The sequence below is a fragment of the Convolutriloba macropyga genome, chromosome 9 (assembly GCF_964194025.1).
Source record: "Convolutriloba macropyga chromosome 9, txConMacr16.3, whole genome shotgun sequence".
Classification (NCBI taxonomy): domain Eukaryota; kingdom Metazoa; phylum Xenacoelomorpha; order Acoela; family Convolutidae; genus Convolutriloba; species Convolutriloba macropyga.
The window spans coordinates 27,525,372-27,548,147 of record NC_134476.1 but is presented as its reverse complement, the minus strand read 5'-3'; the positions used below and the strand labels follow the sequence as shown (position 1 = coordinate 27,548,147).

The window sequence follows — 22,776 nt, the reverse complement described above, 5'->3', positions numbered from 1 at the left end:
AAACAGATTATTTTTAACGATAAAGTTTTCAGAATCTCCGAATTATATTATTCTGAATTTCAATGCGAAGTTATTTTATTTCTTGAAGACTTTGAACAAAAAGAAATTGTTATTTATTTTGAACTAATGACAAAAAGCAAGATTAATTATTTCATGAAGCTAATTCATAATGATCAACCAAGCCTAAATATTAATTCCTTAAACTATAGCTACAAAGCTTACTTCAATTGAATTATTCTTCAACAAGACTCAAATAAAGATGAATTACGAAACGGAATTCTTTATTTGGGGAGTTATTTCAACAACACTAGCCCTTATGGTGTTGTGCGCAGTCATTTTACTTTCCCTCTTCATTTACCTCGCTTGTCATTATAGACCTTTAACTTAACCAGTATATTCTTCAACTTATATTATTCTATTATTCAACGTCAGATGTATTGACAGCACAATCTTATGGAAAAACTTCAAAAGGTCTATTATAACGGTCACCCAAAAAAATTGGATCTATTATTTTGTACAGCCTTGTATCTTAGGACATCGTCAACCCTTCTTCAAGAGAGAACTCAGAAACAAGAAGATACGATGAACTTTAGAACTTTAACCAAGTAATCTACCTCACAAACTTTAAATGCTTAATTATTATAAAATTAAGCTTATTAATTTATTCGATTATGTAAAATTTGATGTTTTGATTTAATACCTATGGACCGGGATGGGATGTACTGAAGTGTGCTACACTCAGTAACACTATTTGATAATCTTAGTGCTATTTTGAGAATTTACGTTATAGTGCGTGAAGCACAAACTTGAATTGGACAAAGTCCATTTTAACGTGTGAACAAATTACTAAGTAGTTTTGAATAAGCTACTATTTTAAGATCACTAACTAAAACTGAGAATACTATGACGTGATATTATCACGCCACACAGATAACACCAAGTTAACCTTGGTAACTCTGTCGACACTGTTATCTCTATCCAATAGGATACTAGAGAACCACGTGTCCGCAAGTATAAAAGGAGCTTGCACGCTCAACTACCAACACTTTTTGGTCCCCGATAACTTCTGATTTAAAATCATACTCCCGTATTGCTCCCTTGCTCAATCTCAGCTTACTTGAGATATTTTTCTAACTTAGAATATTTTGTGACTTGTTCTTAACTAAGAACTCTCTAAGTCATAAAATATTAACTTAGCACAAATGTGGAAATCAGGTAAGTTCAACTTAACTACTCTAAGTTATAATTTAACATCTCTTAAATTCTATCTAAGTTACAAGTTAACTTAGAATATCTCAACCTGTGCTAACTTGTACTATCTCAGTCTTAATAACTTTAACTATCCTATCCTTTCATGCTCGGTTCATATTTGATGCTGTTTAACATAACTTATTAATTCATATTCGCATTTAACTTTCTTTAATACTTAACTATATACCAAGAGTAGAACTAGGGGTTGAACTCTCAAGTTATACATGTGGTCCCTCGATTAACCCCGTCGTTTAAGTATCTAATGTACGGACCAGCAGTATAACATCTTAGTGTACGCGTATATTGTGCCGCCCCAGACATAATTTGCCTCGTGCTACTTTTCCGCATATAAATATTTGCGATATAATTTTCTAACGGGGTCGGTGGGTGGGGTTTCACATGACACTCTGGAGTTCAATAACGGAAAAGGCCCAAAACTAGTAATGGCGCGAAGGATGCGTAAAAGTTAGAAGCCCATGAATGTAGAGGGCAAAACAGAATAGATCCAGGTCATCAAGTGAACGAGAATCGGCGGCGATATCAGAAGGGAAGTTATTTGGGTATAGTTATTGCGTGTATTTCGTCATGTCTCATGCTTTGGTGGACGGGATTGGAATCGCAAACATCATCGCAGATTTCTTCACTCTACTATGCACTATGCTCATTCATAACTCAGGTCAGTTACACGAATTGGTAAATTTCATACTTTTACGTTTGTTTATGTCAACCAATTAAATCATACTTTTACATATAAAAAAGAACAGCCAACTATGAATTACCCCCTTTTCAATTGATACTAAGTGATTTGAATCTTATGGATCGGCATGTAAACTTTTAACCTTCGGTTATAATAGTGAAATTTACATAATTGAATTGAGAAAAAAATGTAAAGTTGTTGGTTCATGATTTTAAAAATCCACAGAATTCAAAGGCCATCAGAAAAGCCAAAGGTTTTTGTCCAAATGTTGAAATGCCAGGTCCCTGCTGTGCCAGATATTTCTATATATTTTGTGAGGTTTTGAAACTAGCAAAGTACATTCTTAAGCGAGGTTACGTGACTCAGCTCGATGACAGTATGAGGTTCAGGATTAGTTTTTGAAAAAATTCGTTTAATTTTTAAAAATTAAGTACGTTCCCACAATTTGATGAAATCCACAGAAAAGAGTTTACTCAGGCACCAGAATATTATATATCTTCCGCCATAATCAACATGATTGTTGTGTATTTATTGGTCCGACCCCCTTAGTGGGGTTAGGAACTATATGCTAACTGGATTTTTTTTCGTCCGTCAATTTTGGCTGATCGATATTTGACGTAAAAAAGACATTATTGGTATCCTTAGAAATCCCATTTAGTGCAGAATTGTACAACGAGAACTCCTTGAAAACGGCATTTTACAGTAATTTTTACCGTAAATTTCAGTTAATTGTGCCCGATTATGTTAATATTAGCAACAATTTTTTTATTGATAACCGTGAAACCCAATTGCCGGGCTGTTATTAGTCTCATCCTGGTTTTTACTATCGAAAGGATTTGGATTTCATTAGGGAGCCAGCTGATTTATTGAGATCTCATTTTTTCAATTTTTAACGTCAATGAGAGGTCTAATTGAGCTGTGATTTTGGTTACTCAAGAATAGCTGAAAGACCAAACGTATGAGTAGTTTCAAAGCCAAGATATTTTCAAACTGTTTTGAAGAAAAGTTTTTGGATTTAGAGAAATTACTTTCACGTGGCGCTATTGACTGCTGTTTTTGCTCTTTTTCTCTGATTTTCTGCAAATGCTTTCTGTTTATTTTTTTTCTTTGAACAACATATTTGTTTTTTTGTTTTTATTATCATGCTTTTTGAGTTCTGCCTGTTTTTTGTTTTTTTTGGTGTCTGATCACTAAAGTTGGATAATGAGAGGAAAATTGGGCTCTTTAAGAAAAGTTTCACTGGTTTTTTCACTAGTTTACTGTTTTTGTTGCTTGAACGATTTATATTACTCTTACTAACGATAGCTCAAAGCTGCTTTCTTCTAAAACTAAATGAAAATAATAAGTGCGTTTAATTCCCATCAAAGGTTTTTGACGGCGATACTGTTTTTTAAAAGAAGAATTTCTGAGTTTTGTCTGTTTTTTTATCTGTTCTCTTGTTCTCAGTGGCCTAGTGCTTTGATTTATTTGCTGAATTTATGATAAAGGTAAATGGTTTGTGAGGACACCGTTTCCTTTTAAAACACTTTTGTGATTTATTGAATCTTTTTATTATATACTTGCCCTGTTGTTTTTATCGATATCTCTACTTGTAGTTACCAAAATTTCTTAACAGTTTTTTTTCCTGAGTACTATGAAATGAAGTTGCTAATGATTTTAAGCTGCTGTTACGTTTTTCAATATCAGCTGAAGTGTTTTAACGCAACTTTAAAAAAAAAATTCTATGAGTTGTGTCCGTTCTTTCGAGTTTTGCGAAATGTCAGTTATTTGGTCATTTTTTTCTCGCTGGTTTTTTGATAGCTTATTCCTTTTTGCTGATAAATAGTTTGAATTTAATCACCATAATCCTATCTGTTCGGACGGCATTATATTTCGACGAAAATGGAGTTCTCTTTTGACTGATTTTTTTTTTCAGTTTCTTTTTGCGTTTTTCTACACCTCATTTGTTTTACTCACTATTAAATGCTGAAGTTACAGTAATATATTGAAATTCGGGTTATTAACTTTATTTTTTTGGGATTCCCTTTCAGAAACAAGCCGTGTCTTTTTCTGATCAATTTTCCTCGATTTTTGTTCCGTCTATCCGATCACAGGTTAATAATTCTCAGAGTAACGCTTTCGTTGAATTGTAACCTTCTACTGTTGAGCTTGTATTTCTTACCACGATTGTTGGCGCATGCTGTATGTGTTTTTAGCCATTGGATTGATAAATTGTTCGAGCGCTCTTAATAAATATCATTTGAGTATGCAAAATCTATTACAATTTAATAGGGGTTTAACAAGCTGAATAATTGTAAAGCTTTGTTTCCTGACCTTAGTTTTTGAAGTTTGGTTTGAAAATTGGATCGCTGTTAATTTGAGAATCTCGTTTTTGTTTGACAAAATTACTTGTTCATTTGTCCAAATCGTTGATCTTTGGGCTCCACAAATTGTATTAATTTTGATTGTTTCGTAATAATCAGACGGGTATTAACCTTCTTGGTATATATGTCTGTTCTAAATTTAGATTACGTCAACTTTAATTTACAAAGCGACAACAGCACCCTCGATGTAAACGCACATTACTGAACCTTTTGGACATTAATTCAAGTATAACTACCTAGTGACACTTGATAGATGAGGCAAAGACATTTACGAATTTGACCTTCTTAACAAAACTTGAGATGCCTCAGCGAGGTATTGTTCAGCTCAATTTCATGATCAATCGATGCATGTTTGATAAGCTCTTGGTGCTCCACCAAATTTCTTGACACACATGGTAGTTTAAAAATATTGTAAGTTTCTACATGCCTTGAAAAAACTTTTCTTGCCAGGACAAGATCGAACACGATCTTGTCAAGCGATATCAAGTTTCGTTGCATGGTGTATGTTGGACATGATGAAGGGTATTGATGTCTTCAGGTGAACAATCAGGTTCCAAAAATGGAGGAAATCCCAGCGATGGCAGCACCGACCATTCGACATCAACTGATTCCGAATGGCCAGTTCAACTCACTCCAGTTCAGGTATCTCCCCCGTATGAGGAACTGGTGCCTAACCTTCGCCTGTACAGAGTGATGTCACTGCCCCTCTCATTCGCCTTCAAACGTATCATGAAGACCTGTCTCAACATGCACAAGATGCCATTCTTCCACCACCCTATTTTCAAGTCTCCTAATTTGAGACCTCTCATGCTCCAGGTACAGTTGACACACTTTTTCTTATTTTTTCTGCATCATCTCTTCATTGAACTCAGTCGGTTGTTTTCGATCCAACTTTCCCCTAACCATCACTTCAATCCAAACCTTTTCCTCAATTTCTCAGATAAGAGAGCTTGTTTCTGGAATAATTTACTGATCTTGAGAGTAAAACATTGTCTGTTTTGGTCTGGTTTCCTGAAAAAGCGTATAACTGATTGATCAGTAACGAAGTTTTCGATTATCATTCGCGGAGAGCTGTCTTTCTTAAGTCTTTCTTTTCGATTATCATGCGTGCACAATTGCTGTCTTTCGTAAGTCTCTGAACTTAATGCATACAAGAATTGTACATGTAACTCCAATCTTCTCTTTTGCCTCTTTTGTCCGTTAAGAAAGAAATCCTTAAATTTGATGTGTTTTACAGGCTCCTAACACCCCAGTGTGTACGGGAACAGAACTGCTGACGTTCTCGCCCGAAGAGTGGTCTCAATTCCAGGCATACCGGAAGAGGCACGGCCTTACAGTCTCTGGTCTAGCTCTGGCAATCTTCTCAACTGCCATGATCAAGTATGCGTACAATGGCACACACTGGCCTACCACCACCCTGGCAGGTAATAGACCATATTCAACTTGGCCACCGTTTTCAAATCTGGGTGTGCTACATTTCTGTACAATTATAAAACTGCATTGACCCAAATTGGGCGAATAGCTCTCAATCAACGATTTTTTTTGGGTGGGGGGGTTTCGATTTTCTAACCTCACTAGGAGTAACTCGAGTCCAAAATATAAGAATTCTACTGCCGACCATTAAGCTGATTACACCTGCCCACTGATTTTTTTGTTGTTTTTAAGGCTTTGTATTACTATGCCATCAATTAGCACTGACAATTGAACTAAGCTGCAATTCTAAGTAAGGTTTGTATCAAATTAAATTTGTGGTGTAACTTGTCGCTCAAAAGTCAATTGGCAACAATTTGGCGTTGATTGTTTACAAACGGCAGCTGTCTCCAAATAACAACTACTAGCTTCGTTAGAGGGCAAATAATTAATCTCACAGCATTTTTCACAGCAGTTTATTTATTGAAGCTTGTTTTTTGTAGCTCACATTCTTCGTGATCCGAGACGTTACTTTAAAAAGACAGAGTTAGATAGTCGTGCCCTGGTGGCTAACTACATCGCCAGTGGTCTGGTGGTGCTGCTTCCCTTCTTCAAGCGCAAAAGAAGGGAGCACAGCAAGAAGAGGAAGACGGCTGGCGATTCTTCTGGTGGTGGTGACGGTTTGGGAGAAAGTGGTGGAAGAGACATGGAAAAGTTGGTCGTGGATTTGGCCAAACTCGTCACACAGCAAATCAGGCCAGTTAATTTTTCGCAATTTTTAATTGCTATATTGCAATTCTCTTGGTTTTTTTTACTCGAACAGGAGTATTGGTTTTCTTAAGGTTTTTGCGACTCGAAGAGGAGTATTGGTTTTTACGACTCGAAGAGGAGTATTGGTTTTCTTAAGGTTTTTTTTTTTTACCGGAAGTACTATTCGTTCAGACGCTGTTTTGACCTAAAAGTGAAAGTGAGTAGAATTGCCGTGTGAACTAATTTTTTCTGAGCGAGAGAAGTTTTTTGATCATGCGCCGCGTTTAGTGAATGACTTTTTGACTTTGAAAAGTGGTTTTGGACTGAATGGCACATATAGATAACCGTTTTTAGCCGTTTTTTCGTCTAAGTGGCCCAGTTTTTTTTGCTTGTAATTGAGTTTTTGTGGAAATAATTTTTATTCGATCCTATATTGAAATGTCAATCTCGGAAATTGATACCACAGTGTTTTGCAGAGCCTGAAGATGCCTTTCAAGTTCAAAATTGGCACATAATTCTTGATTTTTTAGTTTTTTTTGGCTTTTTTCTATTAATTTCTTCATTTTTGGATCTTTTAACCGTCTTTTTGTCCACAATCCGTTAATATGGCAACTTCTTTTCGATAATTTATATAATCAAGGCCTCTTTCTACCTAGATGTAATTTTGTTTTATAAAATTGTACATATGAGAATCCGATTTTGGTAGATTTTTTCCGATTTTTCAGTTTTTTTTGTTTGTATTTTGGTTTTAATTACTAGAAATAGTTTTTTGTGCAACATGATGGACTTTAATTTTGTTTCATTAAAAATTCAATCATTTTTTAGCGTTAAGTTTTTGAAAAATATTTAAAACTTTTTCACAAGTGCAGTTTTTTTGACCATTGTTTTGTAAAATGTTCCGATGTTTCGTATTTTCTCTATTTTCTATTTTTTGAGTTCTCTTCAAGAGGATAGATCTTTGTATCGGATGGCTCGTTATCTTTTCTATGTCTCGATTTCTTAATAATGAAATGTATTCGTTTTTTCTTGATTTTTTTAAACTTGATTTTTAACTTTCAAACATCAAGAATGTCATTTTGTTACGGTGTTCCTTACATTGTGTCCATATTCTTCACATTCTAGTTAGTATCATTCTAGCTTCGGGCTGTCACCTACATTTATTTTCGGCATATTGATTTTGTCAGTTGTTTAAAAATTGAATGATTTCAGCTTTTTCTTAGATTTTCGTCATTTCTCTGGTTTGCAATTGATTTCATTCAACATCAGGCAGTACTGAGAGTCTGCTAGCAAGACTTTTCCAAATATCCTCTTATTAATGTTTGCTGCATTTTTTTCCGGCCTTGGTTTCAATTTAATCGATTATTTGCCTTTGAATATTCCTCTGCTGCTTATGTCTTTTCTATGATCAATTTAATTTTTGTATTAGTATGAAATCATGTTGGCTAGCGTATGTACAAGGAAGAAGTATATGCTCTTTTTTTCTTAATTGCAGTGAATAGAAGTGTAATTGATGTGGTTTTCTGATTCTTAACTTTGAGCATTCTTTTTTTGAAAAGATTTAACTTAGTTTCTAAGATTATTATCTGCCATTTGCTTTCGCGATCTTTGAGATTAGAATCATGAATTAATTATTTGAGGGCAATTGGTAGCCCTGTCAGCCTTTTCATCCTATCAGTATTTTGACCATGTTAATTATTTCGGACTTTTTTAACGTCACCAAACGTTTTCAATAATATAAAAATTTGCTGCGTTTTGTTTCCCTTGGTGACAGTGGTTTAAGTCAGCAAATTTTAGATCAGACCTGTGGAGGTAATGAGTTAATGGTTCAATACAAATGGTAATAGCTTCCGTTGCGTTTGCGGTTTTGGTTTGTGAAGTTCTGACGCTTCGAGTCGCTTCCGGAATTCTTCCGGCTGTGTTCTTAAGGTTTTTTTTTTACCGAAGTACTATTCGTTCAGACGATGTTTTGACCTAAAAGCGAAAGCGAGTAAAATTGCAGTGTGAACTAATTTTTTCTGAGCGAGAGAAGTTTTTTGATCATGCGCTGCGTTTAGTGAATGACTTTTTGACATTGAAAAGTAGTTTTTGACTGAATGGCACATATAGATAACAGTTTTTAGCCGTTTTTTCGTCTAAGTGGCCTAGTTTTTTTGCTTGTAATTTGGTTTTTTGTAGAAATAATCTTTAATCGATGCTATGTTGAAATGTAAACCCCTGAAATTGATAGAACAGTATTTTGCATAGCCTGAAATTGCATTTCAAATGCGAAATTGGCACATATTTCTTGATTTTTTAGTTAATTTTTGGCTTTTTTTTCTATTAATTTCTTCATTTTTGGATCTTTTAGCTGTTTTTTGTCAAAAATCAGTTAATACGGCAACTTCCCTTTGATAATTCATATATTCAATGCCTCTTTCTACCTCGATGTAATTTTGTTTCATAAAATTGTACATTTGCTAATCGGATTTTCGTAGTTTTTTGCCAATTTTTTTCAGTTTTTTGTTTGTATTTTGCTTTTAATTACTAGAAATAGTATTTTGGGGAACATGAGGGACTTTAATTTTGTTTTAAATAAAAATTCAATCCTTTTTCGGTGTTAAGTTTTTGAAAAAAACAGATAAATTTTCATAAGTGCAGTCTTAAATATTTTTTGACTACTTTTTTGCAAAATGTTTCATTGTTTCGTATGTCTGAATTCTGCTTTTTCTTGTTTTATTCTGTTCAGCAAGTTAGATTTTTGTCTCGAATGACTCGTTGTCTTTTCTATGTCTCGAATGCTGATCAATGAAATGTACTCGTTTTTCTTGATTTTTTTAAATTTGGTTTTTAACTTTCAAAAATCAAGAATTGGTCTTTTTGTTACGGTGTTCCTAACATTGTGTCCATATTCTTCTCATTCTCTGGCACCTATTTTTGTATTCGTTATATTGATTTTTTCAACTGTTAAAAAATTGAATGAATTCAGCTTTTCCTTAGTTCTTGGTTTCTTCGGTTTGCAATTGATTTAATTCAAAATAAGGCAGTACTGGGAGTTTGCTAGAAAGTCTTTTCCATTATTTCGACTTATTACTTTTCATTGCAATTTTCTTCCGGGCCTGGTATTGTTTTTAGACGATTGTTTGCTTTTGAATATTATTCTGTTGCTTTTGTTTTTCTATGATTAATTTAATTTTTGAATTAGTATGAAATCATATTGTCTAGCATATATACAACAAGGAAGAATCATGTATTATTTTTATCTTAATTGCCGTGATTAGAAATCTAATTGTAGTGTTTCTCTGATTCTTAAGTTTGAGCACTCTTTTTTGAATAATTTTGACTTTCCTGTCTTTTTTGAAAAGTTTTTATCTGCCGTTTGCTTTCGCGATCTTTTTGAGATTAGAATCATTAATTATCTGAGGGCAATTGATGGCCATGTCAGTTTTGTGAGGCTATCAGTTTTTTGACAATCCTAAAAATTTCAGACTTTTTTAACGTTACCAAACGTTTTCAATAATAAAATTTTGCTGCATTTTCTTTCTCTTGGTGACAGTGGTTTAAATTTCATCGATTTTCAGATCAGACCCGCGGAGGTAATGAGTTAATGGTTTAATACAAAAGGTAATGGCTTCAGCTTTTTGTGAAGTTTTGGTGCTTCGAGTCGCTTCCGGAATTCTTCCGGCTATGTTTTTTTTTACCGAAGTACTATTTGTTCAGACGGTGTTTTGACTTAAAAGTGAAAGTGAGTAAATATGCCGTGTGAACTAATTTTTTCTGAGCGAGAGAAGTTTTTTGCTCATGCGCTTGGATCAGTGAATGACTTCTCGACTTTGAAAAGTGTTTTCGAGCGAATAACGCATACAGATAACCGTTTTTTTTCCGCCCAATTGACTCAGTTTTTTGCTTATAATTTAGTATTTTGTAGAAATAATTTATAATAGAAGCTTTATTAATAACCTCCTCAGCTTCTCAGCCGGCTATTATAGAGCTCCTATTTTTTTTTTTGCTTCGACGTACTAAAGTTCGCTTCACCATAGTTCACAGATTTTTCAATATTTTGCGTGAAATTTTTTTGACTTCTCTAGGCTAATTTCACTCTTCTCTCCTTTTTCAAAAGTGTTTTTAGACAGCAGTTGCTCAGCAAAGCAATTCAAAATGAACAGGGTCAGTATCAATAAACAAAAATCAGAAATAGAAACTGGATAAAGCCCGATTTTAGATGACCGTTAGTCAAACTTTGTTCTTAGTTACCATCTCTAATGCTTATTGGTATTGATACTAGCACTGGTGTTGTCTCATTACCAAACGAGAGTATGTTCAGCTCGAAAATGACATCAAAATAGTTTGCACTTTAAAGTTGTTTATGTACAAAAATCATTATTTTCATTAGTTTTTCTCTTCTTTCAAACCCAATCTTGATGATTTGAATCAACGGCGGCTGTTTTCCGGCAATCGGCTTGGTATGAATAATATGCGAAAGCGTAAAAATAATACCACAGTGTTTGAGAACCTAATAATGTGTTTTAATTTCTAAATAAGCACATGTTTTCCAATTTTTCAGTTCATTTTTGGCTTTTTTTTTCAATTAATTTCTGCGTTTTCGGATCGTAAAGCATTTTTCTAAAAATCAGTTAATATTTCGACTTACCTTTGGTGTTTCATGCAACGAATGCCTCTATAGCCTGAGGATTTCGTTTTTAGAATCGTGCACTTGATTGCCCGATTTTGGCAGTTTTTGTCCAGTTTTCCTCCGCTTTGTTTGTTATTTGGTTTTAATTACTAGAGGAAGTCGTGTTGTGCACCGTCAGAGATCGTAATATTCATTTACTTTTAACTGAAGTATTTTCTGTCGTTCAGTAATTGGAGTGCTGCAGAAAAAATTTTTAAAAAGTGCAGTTTCATTGCCAAAAATTTTTTTTTTCAATCTTTGAACTATCTTTCTGCATTTTAATCTATACATGAGGATAGCTATATGGTTTTTCTTAGCCTCGAATACTCCCTTTGGAAATATATTTGCTTTCTGCTTCATTTCTTCAATTTTTGTTTTAACTTCTAAAAATCAAGAACTAGTCTTCTTATTTCTTACTTGTTTTGTTTCTGTCCTTATTCTGAACCTTCTAGCATCTATCACTATATCATTTTTCTGAGGTTTATGGTTTTTTTCAGCATTGATTTTATCAGTTGTTAAAATTTATTGATTTTAGATTTTTTCTTATTTTTTTTTGTAGTTGATTTCAATTGACATATAGTGCTGCACTGAGAACGTGGTTAAATGCCCTTTAAGAACTTTGACTCATAATTACATTATAAGAATATTATTCAGGTCTTCTTTTTGATTTTAAATCATTTTTGGCCTCCAAATTATATTTTCTTTTGCCTTTTTCATTAATTCGGTTCTTGTAAAATCTTGGACCCTTTTATCTATGTTTTCTCCAATAACAGAGAAGTATACCTTGTTTTCGGGTTAGTAGTAGTGACTCCGAAAAAAAATTCGGTGTTTTTTAGTCTTTTATTTTAGTATCCATTTCCTACTGAAAAATCCAGTATAGTTTCCAAGAGTTTTACCTGCCTTATGCTTTCACAATGTGTATTTTGAAATTCTGTTCATGATATTTTGTAGCGCTCTCAGTTTTTTAGCCTATCTGTATTTAACTGTCCTATTTACCTATTTATATTGCCACTTTTCGGCGTTACTGAATGTTTTTGATAATATTAAGGTCAAGATTTCAGTCGTTTTTCTGTCAAAATTTGTTCTGTTCTAAAGTTGTTCGTTTATTATTTTGTATGAATAGTTTATGTATTGTGAATGAATGATGTCATAATTGTTTTTACTCTATCTTTTTCCCATTATGTCAATGCTCATTTTTTAGGTGACAGTGGTGAAAGTTTTCCAAATTTTTTCAATCAAATCCGATGAGTTGATATGATGAGATAATGTTTCAAGACAAAAGAAATAAATCCAGCTGTAATTACGGTTTTCTTTATAAAGTTCTGATGCTCTGATTGGCTTCCGGAATTCTTCCGGTTTTGTTTTTTTGTTTCGTCGTCTGTGGCTCTTTTTCGTTTTACATTTGTTCACACAGTAAAGCTGAAAAGTCAAATTTTCTAAATGACTTCTTCCTCTCACTAATGGCATTTGAGTGCGTGACGTCACTTCTCACTCTCTTTAGCCATTTTTTCAGGTTCATTCGCACGGTTAGATTTTGATACCTGACTTATCTCACTCAATAAAAATGACTTTTGCACTTTTAACCTTAAGTTCAATTTGAATTAGTTTAAAGTCAAAGGAACTTATATGTGCAATAAAGATCCTCAATGAAAAGGCTTCTGCTCAATGAATTTTAACAAGCTTTTTTTAATTTATCGCTGAATGTTTTTCATAGCTTTTTGAGTGGCGTCGATAACTTTTTCAACTTACATCTGTATCTGTTTCTATCTCTATCATGCGGCACGCAAGTCTTTTCTTTCGCAGCTATTCCGGCAATCTGCCGGCTGTTTTTGTGGAAAATGGGCATTACTCGCAAGTGGGCTTTTAGTTTCTATCCAGTTTCCGGAGAGTACAGTTTCGATCCTTTTGTGAAATTGAGGTTAGGAGCTACATGCCCTTTCTGGAAGTCCAGTTTTGCCGGATATTTTTGCTTTCAGATGTAGCATAGGTATAATTTGAACACTACTGAAATTGTGATTTTTGGGCTGAAGAGTCATATGACTTCTCTCAATGTGAAATGGTTGAAATGTTGTTGTTATTTAAAGCATACATGTCTGCGATATACTTACTTGTGAATTACAAATTTAACATGATGAAGATAAAAGTTAAAACAGAAAACAAGAAAAAAAGATGTTGTTTTTGTTGCGCCTATAATAATCAAAGATACAACAGGGACAGATATCAGCGTCAGTTTGAAGCGGCTCTTTTACAATATTTGCTCAAGCATTACTTTGATTACCATTTTTATTCAATCTGCCATTTTGAGTGTAACTTATTTCTCTAATTCTTTGTTACATGCGAGATATGGTTAAAGGATGTGACGGAATTCAGTTTGAATCTAATTTGTGCTTTTTGTACATTTTCTGCATTTGAAAAATGATTCTAGCATATTGCAGCTTGTTTGACAAAATAACACCCTTGTAGATTATTGGAAATTTGTTCCAATCCAAGAACTGGATTGTTTTAGTGCTCTGTCTTTTTTGTAAGATGTTCTCACACATTTTTCTGAGTTTTTGAGCCCAATTTAGTGCAATTTTAATGGGTTTTTTTTGTCATTTTTGACTTTATTGTTGGTTTGTATTAGTTGACGTTTTTCAAAGTTGATGAAGGTCTTTTACAGGCCATAATTTCTTTTTATTTTAGTTTTTTGAGCTGTATGTTTTAAAAATGCAATCTTAGACACGCAAAATCATGGTGATTTTTACATATTGAAGGTTTTTGACAATGTTTTTTTGAGCTTTTCTATCTTCAGGGGGCAGTTAAAACCTTTTTACGGCCTGAGAATGGGTAACTCAACGGTTTCTAGAAGGAAAGATTTGGTTTTCAAGTAATTAATTTTACAAAATTCGGTGGCTTTTCAATAAAAATTGCAATTTTTTCCAAATTTTTTTTAATTTTCAACACACTATGCGAGTTTTTTGATCTGCAGGGGCCAGTGAAATTTCTTTTTTCAGGTTTGAAAAATGGTTACTGCATAGTTTTAGTGGCAATGAAATGGTTTTCAATATATTTCAGAAAAATTTATTGAAAAATATATTTCAGAGACTTTTCAGAAAAAATTGCAATCTTTGAAGTTTTTTGAAAGTTATGATCATGTATCGAGTTTTCCTATCTGTAGTTGCCAATGAAATTTTAAGCGGCTTGATGATGGCTTATTTAATTTGTTTTAAGCATTATCAATAAGGTAATAATTATTAAGGTTTTCAGCGACTTTTTGATAAAGCTGCATTTTGGTCTCTTTTTTTCTGATTTTTTGCTCGAGCTCTACGAGCAAGCAAAGCTTATTCAAAGCTCTTACAAGGGTTGGTGTTCAGATTTTTATGGCAAAAAGGTTTTAATGACATTAGCGTCAAGAAAATGGTAACTGTTTTTAGTTTTTGTTAATTGTTCCAATTTTTTCTAGTTACGGTTGGCCTTTTGTATAAGTAGCTTGCTTTCTGCTTGCATTGTTAGCATACACGTTAGTTGTGTTGAAGATTTCAGCCAAAAAATTTTTGAGTCAAAGTCATAAGTATGAAGAATTAGACTAATTAGTAATTACTTTCATTTTCTTAAGTTTTTGGAATGCTTTGTGTCCTCTTCATTTTTTTTCTGATCTCAAGGCGTCAACAAAGCTTTTTATGAGCTTGGGGACTTGTTATGTGTGAGTTTGCATTACAGTTTAGGTTTTCCAGATATTAACAATAAGAAACCCTGATTGCTTCTGATATATCAAGCAAGTTTTTTTTCTTTTTTGCCAAATCTTCTGCGGTTTATTTAAGTTTTTGAATGAAGTCCTTGGTTTTCAAAACGCTGGTCTCAAAAGTGTATACACTTTTACTGCTATTATTTCTCTATTTTTTTGAAATGGTTTGTTTGGTTGGCATTAGTCAATTTGTCTGCTAGTCGGGTATAGTATTTTTGTTTTTAATTCAATTCTTTAAATTGTATTTCAGGACTTGTCCTGCTATTGTTTTTTCGTGAGCACATTGGTTCAATCAACAAATATGAATCTTTGCATCTGATTTTTTGCATTGAAGGAGAAAAGTTCCTTACCAAAGAGTGTACAATCTCAAATTTTAAAAATTCTTTGTTTGCGGATCTTAACCGTTAGGATTGAATCATTTGAAATTGAATTCATGAGCATAAATGCATACTTGATTCGTTGGATGCAATTGATTACTATCACGTCTGAAAAATGTTTATCCATCCTAAATTTTAAAGCAATCTTTAAATTTTTATGCCAAATTTAAAACGTTTAAAATGATCGTTTTCGATACGTTTTTAAACCTGTGAGAGCAATTAGAGTTATTTACACTTTTCTACAAAATTGGCCTTGATTGTTTGAAAGTTGATGACTATTTGAGTAATTGTGTTCGTCTATTTTAACCATAACTTTCTTCAGATGTATCTGCACTATTTAATTCGTTGTCCTCCGTTTACTTCAGGGGCAATGTGAAGAATTTCCAGACGTTTTTCTACGGGGAAGTGCAACGCAGACTATCCAAAGACACCCAGTTAGTTAAACAGTTTGTGGATGTGTTCTCATCACATCCTAGCACTTGTGGTCGCATGACTATGATCCAGTTCTCCAACATAGGGGAGGTCTCTTGTGTCAATCAGGCTCTTTGTGGTGACTTCAACTCCATATCCGTGCAAAAATCTATTGGTTTGTACATCTCTAAAATATCTGCTTATTTCGGGGGAGAGGGGAGTTCGTAAAATATATATGCTCACTAAGATGGGGGAACAGGATAGACCCAAATGGTTTTGGAGACAAAAATTTGTCCATGGGGTCATCAATGCACAGCCATCAAATGTAGAAACACGTTTAAGTGTTTGAACAGAAACGAAATTTTTGGTATAAATTAGTTTTATTGCCGATCTTTGCGAGCCAGTAGATTGGTTTCTAAGTGACGTATCAACAAATAGACGTACCAAGATATAGAATTTTCAACAAATCTGATTGGTTGATAAATTAAAAACTCGAACTTCATGCGTTCAATTAACCTAAATTTGATATATCGCATGTGGTCATGACTCAGTGGCCCGTGGGACTTGTTTTGAATCTATCACAACCGAACGTGAGATCAGTTTCTCTGAAAATACATTTTTTCTCTCGTCTTAACGCGATTTCTGAGCAAATTTACGTTAATATTCATATCCTATTCGAAAACATGGAGACTTTGTTGAGCAATCAGTCAATCAGAAAATAATATTAACATTTTCTCAATTCCGATTGGTAAGAAATAATATTTCTATGGTTGATACGTCTGCCTTTTTCACTAGCGCTGGTTTTCTGGTCTATTTTGATCTCGAAAGTGCCATTTGTGAACCCAATTTACATTTTATGCGGTTCTAGGAAAATTAGCAGAGAGGGTGGTTAGCCGACAAGGGAAAAATGAGAAATTTAGCCAACAGTTTTATCATTATTCGTCAAAAAAGCTTATTGGTCGATAAATCGTTAGTTCGGTGGACCGTTATGTTTTGGTGTGTGGTCGGGTGGCGCTCCCCCGGCCCATCCGTGGCAGCATCCCCCGACACTGGCGGAGAAGGGGTTGGGTGAAACCACGGATAGATCTTTGTTACGCTAGTTGATTTAAACTGTTCCATATACTTGCCCGCAATAGAAATCTATTGAATACATTGAAAGACATTAAAAAACTTCAGTAAAAAAACGATCTGAACCTGCATTTTAACCCAAATCTACTGAGATTATTGTGATTGTTTCAAAGAAACATCAAGAAAATTAGAAGTTTTCTTTATAAAAGTTTCAAAGAACGAAAGAAGAACTTACCTGACAAACTTTATTGCTGTGTCGATAAGTAATGGCCACAAAACTAAACTCAATTCTAATTTTGTTTTAGCGCTATCATTATCGTATTGACCTATCAATCATATGTCAGAAGTAAATTCTCCCACCAACAGAAACCTGATTCTAGCATCCACCGACCTCCAACTAATGAACTCGATTGTACCCAAGCCATATATGATTCTCATGAAATGTTGATGAAAAAAGAAAATCGCCTCCAGTAGTCGGAGTTAAGATCTTCACATGCCAATCATGTAAAATATTTTTAGCTAATCTAAGTTTCCTCTGTATATTTTCGCATAGATGACTACTATAAATACAAGCTAATTTTTGTATATTTTCAGTTCAAAATTTAATTTAAAATTCAACTCATTGAATTCTTTGACCCGTGTTATCGACCACGACAATGGTGTCCAGACCAACTACAGACAGACAGATTTTGGATCTACAGAATGCAGAATCAGCTACTGCGTGGATTATGTCTTGTGGCGAAATGTTGCGCGGAGAAGAAAGAGGACGAGGTCCACACCGATGGTACTGTACAGGACCTACAGGTAACCAACCTCTTCCTTAGTATGTGAGGGCAAGATGCAATTATTAAAACTTAGGAGCCTAATGAGTTCTCGGAATTTGATAGACACTCCGTATAAAGACATCAGATTGGCGATTCAAAATTATATTTCTCCTAAAGAGAGAGTAGTAACGGCAGAAAGGGCCAAATTTCTGTCCGTAATACAAGGTGTAGGGGAGTCAGACGACGACTTCCTAGCACGTGTTAGAGAAGAAGCACGCTATTGTGACTTCGAAAAACTGAAAACAGCGGCCAACCCCGAAGAGGATTTGGTAAAAATAAAGTTTATCTCAGGTTTGAGGGACCCTGAAGCAAAACTTAGACTACTAGACGGTATTAAAGCAAAACCAGCAATGTCGGTTACTGAAATGACCGAGAGCTTACGGTTTAGAAGTCAAGCAATGGCTTTTGCAAGTTCTTCATCAGGTAAAAAGCCCTTTACTGTGAAAGAAGAAGTTGGGTTCAACTTCAAAAAGACCTTTCGAAAACCAAATGAAAAAATTACGGCTAATAAAAGCAACAAAATGTGCACTAGGTGTGGAGGTAAGCCACACTTTAGTAGACCCTGTCCAGCGCTAAGTAAAAAATGCAACACCTGTGAAAGGTTGGGACACTTCTCAAAAATGTGTAGAAGCAAACCCCAACCAAATTCAGGTAAGTACAATGAACAGAATAACTTTTCCGAAGAAAATGTTTCTTCAGAACAAGCATCTCCCGGATCGGAGATGGAAATGTTTTATACTAAAGAACAAATCTTAAGCATGTCTGTGACAGGGGAATATATCTCAATAAATAACTGCAAAGTAAAAATGCAGTAGACACAGGTGCAGACAGCACAGTAATATCATCAAAAATATGGACTGAGCTTGGTAAACCTCAGTTGGATGGTAAGAAAAGACATCTCGAAGCTTATGATGGTCATCAATTAACGCTTCGGGGATCACTTACTTGTGACGTTGAGTGGAACGGAAGCAAGCTCACGCAAAAACTAGCAGTTGTGCAGTCTGATAAAGAATTTGGACTACTTGGTAGAGACCTTCTACCCAAGCACGGTGTGAACAACATCACAGCCAAGCACCTACCTGCTGTGAAGGGTTACAAAGCGCATGTGAAGCTGATACCAAGAACACAGCCAATGTTCTGCAAAGCCAGAAAAATATCTCTGCCTCTTCAAGACAAGGTCACAGAGAAGCTGGATCAAATGGTCAGACAAGGCATCCTTGAACCGCTACAGCCAGGAGTCACTAATGCATCTCCAGTGGTGTGGCAGAGAAAGAAGAGTGGAGAACTAAGACTTTGCGTGGACTTGAAAGTGCACATCAATGGCAAGGTCATGGATGAGGACTACCCAATACCAGACATGGAAACGATCTTCCATAACCTACATGGGGCCTCATACTTTGGCAAAATTGACCTCTCAGATGCCTACTATCAAATTGAACTTGACGAAAAAGCAAAAGATATATGCACAATCAACACATCTCAGGGACTGTTCAAGATGTGCCGACTACCTCGGGGTTGAAAAACTCTTCTTCAATCTTCCAGAATTGCATCGAATCAACACTAAAGGAATCAAAGGTGTTGTGATCTTTCAAGACGATGTATTGGTGTATGGAACTACCAAGGAGCAGTTCGACAAGAGAATGCTTGCAGTCAAGAGTCAACTACGTGATAAAAATTTTACTTTTAATTAGAAAAAATCTAACTCAAAACCAGTCGATAGCGTTAGCTTTTTGGGATACTCCATTTCAAAGGAGGGAAAAGCACCAGATCCCAATCATGTTGAAAAAATAAAAAATGCAAAAGCATCAACTAACAACAAACAACTCGAATCGTTTGTTGGGCTAGCTAATTTTTACGGAAGAATGATTCCTGATTTTGCAACAAAAAATGCTACCCTTAAATAACATGAGAAATAGCGATTTCTCATGGGGCAAAATGCAACAAAAAGCCTTTGAAGACATAAAAAATGATTTATGTGCTAACCCATTAGTACAGCTATATAGTCTACAAAAAGAAGCAACAGTTACTACTGACGCCTCTGAAAAAACCATTGGCGGGGTTCTTTCGCAAGAAGGACATCCAGTCACATATGTATCGAGAAAATTGACTCCAGCGGAGCAAAACTACTCAAACATAGAGCGGGAAGCACTGGCAATTGTGTTTGTGGTCACAAGACTTAAAAAGTTCTTTCATGGAAGACGATATACCCTACAGACTGACCACAAACCGCTCAAATATCTCTTTGCACCAGACGAGGAGATCCCGAAGACACCATCAACTAGAATCACAAGATGGGCAATAGCTCTTATGGGTTTTGACTATGAGTTGAAGTACACACCAGGAGAGCAGATACCTGATGCAGATGCTTTGAGCAGAATGGATTTCGACGAAGATGAATCGGATAACGATCGAGTGTGCTTCGCAATCAATAACATCTACTTCGCCCAGAGTGATTTGGTGACCCAAGCAGAAATCAAAACTGAACTTGGAACTAACAGACTCTTCCAGGACATAATGGAACGAGTCAAAAGCGGCAATTGGAAACAATGTTCAGAAGCGAAAAAAGGATTCGAACAACAGACATATGCACTTACTTTACATAATGGAATCATCTTCAGAGGTGTTGTTCCTTTCATTCCACCCAAACTACGACACTTGGTTTTGGCAAAAGCGCATGAGACACAACCTGCGAAGAATGCACCTGAGTCATCAGTCAGAATGATAGCATGGTGGCCTGGCATTACCCAAGACGTTCAACACTTTTTTAGTAAAGAATTGTCAAATGAACATGCCTAGCCTGGGAAAAACAGTCTCTACGTGGCCAGGAGCCGACGTTTGGGAACGGCTCCACATGGACTGGGGTTATGTTAAGGGCCAAAGCAATATCTTAGTAATTGTTGACGCGGGTTCTGGTTGGATAGAAGCTTTCCCCGCGGGAAATAGAACATCAGAAACAGTAAAAAAAATATATCTTAGTCAAATCTTTGCAAGATTCGGAATACCAGAAACTTTAGTATCTGATAATGGTCCTGAATTTGTAAGTGGTGACCTTAAGGAGTGGTGTGAATCACTGGGAATTAAGAAAATGGAATCACCCGTCTATCACTCAAGAGCTAATGGACTAGCTGAAAGAGCAGTTCAGACAGAGAAGCGGGCACTTCAAGAGTGGAGTCCCAACCCTAATGTGTCATTTGGAGCATTCCTGCAAAGGGCACTGACGACACATCGCAACACTTCGAAGACGAGGGGAAAAACTTCAGTTGAACTCTTGTTGAAACGCAGAGTGAGAGTGCCAGCAATAGCAGATTTCGACTTGTGCGAACCCATTCTATTCAAGGCCAACGAAAAGACAAAGACAGTTCCTGCTACCTTCATAATCAGGAAGGGCTTGAACACATCTTTCATACAGCCCGAAAACTCACGGACTGTTCTAGTGAGCGACAACCAAATTGCGAGACTAGACGAGGACAATGTGAAAACTGAACCAGCAGTGGAGGAGACCATATCTCAATCAGAACAACAACTTCAGAACACAGATGTGGGACCTTCACTTCAAGATGAAGCTTCTGCAGCCACATCATCTGCAAATCACCAACAACCCGAAACCTCAGAGCCTGCACGAACATAAACAAGAAACAGAAAACAACCCGACAGATTTGGAGAACCTATACCCACAAACTTGCTTAAAAAAGGATGGAGGATGTGATGGTTTCAAGTAGACATCAAGAAACTTAGAAGTTTTCTTTATTAAAGTTTCAAAGAACGAAAGAAAAACTTACCTGACGAACTTTATTGCTGTGTCGATAAGTAATGGCCACAAAACTAAACGCAATTCTAATTTTGTTTTGGCGCTATCATTATCTTTTTGACCTATCAATCATATGTCAGAAGTAAATTATCCCACCAACAGAAACCTGATTCTAACATCCACCGACCTCCAACTAATGAACTCTATTGTACCCAAGCCATATATGATTCTCATGAGATGTTGATGAAAATAGAAAATCACCTCCGGGATTCGGAGTTAAGATCTATTCACATGCCAATCATGTAAAATATTTTTAGCTAATCTAAATTTTCTTTGTATATTTTTGCATAGATAACTACTATGAATACAAGCTAATTTTTGTATATTTTCAGTTCAAAATTTATTTTAAAATTCATCGCATTGAATTCTTTGACCCGTGTTATCGACCACGACAGTTATAAAAACAACGTCACTGAAGAACCATTTTTAAAAATGATTTTGGGTGTTCGTAAATGTTTCAGCCTTAGCCGACCAGTCTAAATCTGGAGACTGTTTCTGCAACGTGCTCATGACTATCCAGGGTCGTCTCCACTGGACCATCAGCTACCCCACCCACCTGTACCCTCCTGATAAAGTAGCTGCAATGGCAAGTGAAATGAGGCAACTGTGGTCGCATATTATACGACCAGAGAGTATCGATACTACAAACTGTGATCCAATAAATAATAATAACAACAATACTGAGATTGATATTTCCGGCATTTCAAATGGAATAGATGCCTCAAAAGACTCGGAACATTCGAAATAACGGCTCTAATATCAACTTCTCTGCGTCTATTACAAAAATTTTTCAAATCAATTTTTTGCGAAAACTCAAGAGTCCTGCCATTAGAAGCTTGGCATAATTTGCAACTTGATTTCCCGGCAGATTTATTTCCTTGCACAAATTAGAAGTTGCTTTGAGTTGAGATTTTTATTTTGTAAAAGCAAATCTTCGTGCTGCTTTCAATTTATGTTGATTTATTTTTGTGAATAACTCCTTGCAATTTGATAGAAATTATTGCCAATTGTGGGTACGTTCTTCTTCTGTTGATCAGATAGATGATACTTCCGATAAATAGCTCAGGATCTACAGATCACCCCATCTTTTTCCTCTCCTAACAATTGAATTAACTTTGATCAAACTTCACGTTTTTCTTGACTCATTCAAGTTGATAATTTGCTCGAAACATCGTCTATCGCGAGTGCTCAAAATGTGAACTCAACGCGAGTGCTGGAAGAATTCAGTGCAAGCTGCTGAAATTCTACACGAAATTGGATACGAATTTGACTAGATCTTTTTTCAAGTTTTTTGTTGAAAATCTTTACTTCAAAAATGTACTTAATTTTTGGCGTTAAATGTAATCTTTAAATTCAATTCTTGAACTATTTGTGAAAAACTCAATTTGTAAGTTCTATTTAGCTATTGGTCACAGACAAGATTTCAACTAGTACTGAGCTGCCCT

General features: G+C 35.3%; 1 protein-coding gene across 4 annotated transcripts in view; it reads left to right on the top strand.

The window, feature by feature from the left end:
• Positions 1-22,460, top strand: part of LOC142345703 (uncharacterized) — an 80,429-nt gene extending 57,969 nt beyond the window's left edge. For 3 of the 4 annotated variants that reach the window (XM_075397952.1, XM_075397950.1, XM_075397951.1), the window contains exons 4-9: positions 1,755-1,927; positions 4,850-5,127; positions 5,549-5,735; positions 6,225-6,477; positions 15,586-15,806; positions 21,793-22,460. In XM_075397952.1, the coding sequence (XP_075254067.1) occupies positions 1,755-1,927; positions 4,850-5,127; positions 5,549-5,735; positions 6,225-6,477; positions 15,586-15,806; positions 21,793-22,079 (1,399 nt within the window). In that variant the 3' untranslated portion in view covers positions 22,080-22,460. The remainder of the gene's footprint in view (positions 1-1,754; positions 1,928-4,849; positions 5,128-5,548; positions 5,736-6,224; positions 6,478-15,585; positions 15,807-21,792) is intronic. The other variant, XM_075397953.1, reaches the window with a different exon arrangement.
• Positions 22,461-22,776: the final 316 nt, after the last annotated feature.